Genomic DNA, 5,378 nt, shown 5'->3' on the forward strand with positions numbered 1-5,378 from the left:
GCACTTTCTTCCATACAACGCTTCAAAAGGTGCAGCTTGTATACTGGAATGATAGCTATTATTGTATGAAAATTCTATCAATGGAAGATGATCATCCCAACTTCCTCCTAAGTCAATAACACAGGCTCGTAGCATATCTTCGAGTGTTTGAATAGTACACTCGCTTTGACCATCCGTCTGAGGATGATATGCAGTGCTGAAGTTTAATCGAGTGCCTAGGGATTGCTGAAAGCTTTTCCAGAAATGCGATGTATATCTCGTATCCCTATCAGAGATGATAGACACTGGCACTCTGTTGAGAGATACAATCTCGTCCACGTACAGCTGGGCTAACTTATCTGAGCTATGTGTTTTCTTAATAGGTAAGAAGTGGGCCGATTTAGTCAATCTATCCACTATAACCCAAATAGTTTCATTTCCTCGCTTTGTCCTTGGTAACTTAGTGATAAAATCCATGACCATTTCCCACTTCCAGGTGGGAAGTTCAGGCTGTTGTAGCAAACCTGACGGCTTCTGATGTTCTGCCTTAACTTGAGCACATGTCAAACATTTGGCTACATAAGTGGCTATAGATTTCTTCAAACCTATCCACTAGTAATTTGCCTTTAAGTCCTAGTACATCTTGTCACTTCCAGGATGAACAGAATACATGGAATTGTAGGCTTCTTGAAAGATAACATCCCGAAGTCCTCCATAGATTGGAACCCATATTCGTCCATTCAATCTTAGGATTCCATCCTTGCCATATGATAATTGTTCTACAGTGACTCCCAGTTTTTCATTTGGATAGTTAGCTTCTAATACGGCTTCCTTCTGCGCGGCTAACAGTCTTTCATTCAAACTGCTCTTCAATTCAATGCTCTTGGCATTGATTCTAATGGGCTTAATTCTTTATTTCCTGCTTAAAGCATCGGCGACTATATTCGCCTTGCCTGGATGGTATCGGATTTCACAATCATAATCATTTAAATTCTCCATCCATCGACGCTGTCTCATTTTTAAGTCCTTCTGATTAAACAGATGTTCAAGGCTCTTGTGATCATAATAGATCACACACTTGGTACCACACAAATAATGCCTCCAAAGTTTTAGTGCAAACACAACGGTACCCAATTCCAAGTCGTGGGTGGTGTAATTCTTTTCGTGCACCTTTAACTGTCGAGAAGCATAGGCAATAAGCTTGCCTTTCTGCATGAGCACACATCCCATACCAGTGTGTGATGCGTCGCAGTATACTACAAATTCCTCTATTCCATCAGGCAATGTCAACACAGGTGCATTGCTCAACTTCTGCTTGAGAATATCAAAGGATTCTTGCTGCTTAGGACCCTAGTCAAACTTGATATTCTTGCGGGTTAATGAATTTAGGGGCGCTGCAATCCTTGAGAAGTTTTCAATAAAACGCCTGTAATATCCTGCCAAGCCCAAAAAGCTACGAATTTTTGTGGGCATCTTTGGCTCTTGCCAGTTCATGATTACTTCAATCTTAGCGGGATCCACCTGGATACCACGCTCACTAACCACATGTCCAAGAAATTGGACTTCACAAAGCCAAAACTCACATTTCGAAAAACTTGGCATAGAGTTTCTCTTGCTGAAGGAGTTTAAGAATACTACGAAGGTGCTTCTCATGGTTAGCATGATTCTTTGAATAAATAAGAATGTCATCAATGAAGACGATAACAAATTTGTCTAATTAAGGTTTGCAAACGCGATTCATGAGATCCATGAACGCTGTTGGTCATTAGGGAGCCCAAAAGGCATCATTAAGAACTCATAGTGACCATAATGAGTTCTAAAGGCAGTCTTATGCACATCTTCATCTCTAACCTTCAGCTGATGGTAGCCTGACCTTAAATCGATCTTGGAGAAGTAACTTGCCCCTTGCAATTGATCAAACAGATCGTCGATCCTGGGTAATGGATATCTATTCTTAATTGTGACTTTGTTAAGCTCGCGATAATCGATGCATAGTCGCATTGATCCATCCTTCTTCTTTACAAATAGAATTGGTGCTCCCCAAGGAGATGAGCTAGGCCTGATAAATCCTTTTGCTAATAAATCATCCAGTTGAGTTCTCAACTCTTTCATCTCAGTTGGTGCTAACCTGTAAGGTGCTCTTGCAACAGGTGCTTCTCTAGGAATAATGTCAATACTGAACTCTACTTTCCTGTCTGGTGGTAAACCAGGTAGTTCTTTAGGGAATACTTCTGCATATTCAGAAATGATAGGGATGTCTTCAATCTTGGGCTTCGGTTCATCAATAGTTACCTGTGCCATATAAATGACACAACCCTTCTTCAAACACCTAGATGCCTTGAGCATAGACACTTGCTTAGGCAATCAATACTGAGTATCTCCTTGTATGGTAAGTGGCTCATCATACGGAGTCTTGACAACCACGTGTTTCTTGATGCAAACGATCTGGGGTTGGTTATAAGATAACCAATCCATGCCTATCACTATGTCGAAACCAGCTAATTTCAAAGGAAGTAAGGATAACGGAAAGGAGTGGTTCCTAAGGGATATAAAACATCCATCTAACATAGTTGAGGCAGTTTCTAAGATACCATCGGCCAACTCTACTTCATATTTCATGCTTAGGGCTTTAACAGGCAAATGTAACAACTTACAAAACTTATCATCTATAAATGACTTATCCGCACCCGAGTCAAATAATACCCTTGCATAAACATCATTTATAAGGAAGGTACCTGTTATTACGTTATCATCCTTAACTACTTCCCGTGCATTCATCTGGAAGACCCTAGCATTGGTCTTCTTGCCTTCCTCAGGTTTCTTGGTATACTTTGGGCAGTTTGTCTTAATATGCCCCTTCTCGTTACAGTTATAGCACGTCACATCCTTTTTCTTCTTGCAGTCTAACGTCTTATGTTCTTTGGATTTGCATATCCCACATGCAATCGGCTTTGGTTGTGACTTTGATTCAAACCTGCATTTTCCAAAATGTCGTTTCTGGCCGGTTTTACATTTAGGCTTCTCATCCATTTGCTAGCTACCCTTGTTAGACCCATAATTCTTCTTGTGGTCCGCGTTCCCCTTAGGCTTCTTATCAGATCGTCGTGAGTTATCATCCTCACGCTTCCTTTTTCCTTCTTCAGAATTCTTAAGTGATCTTAGCCTGACCGCATCCAAAGTAAGGGATAATGACAAATCAGCTACTGACCTAAAAGTAGTAGGTCGAGATGCCTTCACACTGGCTTTGATCTCCGGGGCTAAACCCCCAATGAAACGGGCTATCCGTTTTGCTTCTGGTGTCACCAAATATGGAACTAATCGAGACATTGTATTAAAACTTGTGAGGTATGCCTGACAGTCCAAATTCTTCATTACCAATGTCAGGAAGTCAGTCTCGCTCTTCTCAACCTGGTGTTGAGGATAGAAATCCTCCTTGATTAAAGTCACAAACTAATCCCAAGACAGAGTGTACAATGGGATCTTTCCAGTAGCTTGGATTAGAGACCTCCACCAAGCTAGTGCCTCTCCTTTAAACGACTGAGATACAAACTTCACCACATCCCTATCAGCGCAACCACTGATATCAACCACGGTATCCATTTCGTCTAGCCACGTCATGCAGTCAATAGCTCCTTTTTCCCCAGTGAAACCCCTGGGCTTGCAGGAGACGAAATACTTGTAAGTACAGGTCCTTGTACGTGGCTCTCGATCAAATACAACCTTTGACGGAGCACTGTGCTGATTTGAGGAGTGTTGAACTTCATCCTTCTTCGACTCATGTTGTTTAGATGGTGGCTTACTATGAGCCTCAGAGTGAGTCTTAGGGTGAGATTTGGAATGGGGTACTGATAAGGTTTTGCTATGTGTACCACTTGATTCCCTAAGCTGCCTATCCACAGCTTTAACAACAGCACTATCCATTAATGCTCGAAGTTCATCCCCAGTTATATTGATCCTGGTTGTATCATGATTTTCCAAAGGATGACTGTTGACTTCCCCAGACCCTGCCATGTAGCTTGATTGCTACATAAAATGATGACAATGATTTATTCAGAAGTCTATAACAGTACTATCATTCTTGATGATTTATTAACCATGGTATTAATAAACCATATTGGTTAATTTGATAAATATATTCATTCAGGATTTTCATTATAATAATCCTCAGTTATAATTAAAATATAATAATAGCATAAAAGGCCAAGTCACATGGACAAATTTAAATTATAAGCCAAGATCTTATAGAATCGAGACATTGAGGCTTGAATCATTGTTCATTACCTCTTCTTGACAGGGAGTCGTAGACCACAACTGTCTTTAGTCTCAAAGGACATTAATTATGGCCCGTAGGCACTTCATCACTAACGGATGATTAAATAAATTAGAGACAGAGATTGGAAAAAATCCAATAATAGGATGACTTATGCGATTTTATCGAATCACATTTGCCAGGAGTGTTAACATGTTTTCAGATGTTAACAAGGATCTGAATCTAATTAAGGAACTACCATCATGGCCCTGTCTTAATAATGACACATGGGCTAGGTTTTGCCCTTAAGAATTTTATTTTATATAATGGCAGAATCAATTTTTTTTAAAAGGAATGATATTTTGTTTAATTCTATATATATATATATATATATATATATATATGCATGTAATGTTAACTAAAATTCAACACATTCCAATATTAATTAAAAGAGTACATGAATGCCCTAAACGGGACCTTAACAGAAAAGACTTGCCCACGCAGGGGCTAAACTGGAAATACAAGTCCTCGCAGGGACTGAATACAGAAATAGATGTCCACGCATGGACTTGACTGAAACAAGGAAATTAAAATACAAGTAAATAAATAAGGACTCTTCAAAAATCCCTTTTCTTCTTTCCCTTGATCAGGTTCGCCAGACCGTTGAGAAATCCTCAGTGGCTCCTACGCTCTTCTTGAACCTCCCGCTCCACCTGACGCAACCTTTGAAGAATCTCCTGTTGTTGCGTTAGCGGTATCAATGGCGGCTGCGGCGGCTGCTCATGCGGAGGTTGAGGAGGTGGCGGGTATTGGTACCCATAGGCTAGGTATCCAGTCCCCCAGGGAGCTCCAAAAGGCCCTTCAGGATGGAGAGCATTGTAGTTCGCCACTACGAGTTATGGGTCAACTTCGGCGTAGTTGTAGTTAGTATGGGCCGGCTGCTCAAGAGGGTTATACGCCGCTGTACCGGCGTATGAAGGAATCGGGTTGTCATAACCCATTGGTGGCGGTGCGACTGCCGCAGAGTCCACCTCTGAAACGGGGTTTGAAGGCCCACCCATCTGTGAGTCTTCATAAAGTGGCGGGTAGTGGCTGCCACTGGAGTGTTGTGGGGTTGATATGGATTCCCCCTCGCACGGACATCCGTGCG

At 41.3% G+C, this 5,378-nt stretch overlaps 1 protein-coding gene across 1 annotated transcript; it reads right to left on the reverse strand.

Annotated features, from left to right (window-relative positions):
- Positions 1–2,343: 2,343 nt before the first annotated feature.
- Positions 2,344–3,009, reverse strand: LOC110875256. Its single transcript, XM_022123453.1, has one exon. It carries the CDS (start codon positions 3,007–3,009, stop codon positions 2,344–2,346), a length of 666 nt encoding a protein of 221 aa, XP_021979145.1.
- Between the last annotated feature and the right edge of the window lie 2,369 nt (positions 3,010–5,378).

This window comes from Helianthus annuus, chromosome 9 (genome assembly GCF_002127325.2).
Source record: "Helianthus annuus cultivar XRQ/B chromosome 9, HanXRQr2.0-SUNRISE, whole genome shotgun sequence".
NCBI lineage: Eukaryota > Viridiplantae > Streptophyta > Magnoliopsida > Asterales > Asteraceae > Helianthus > Helianthus annuus.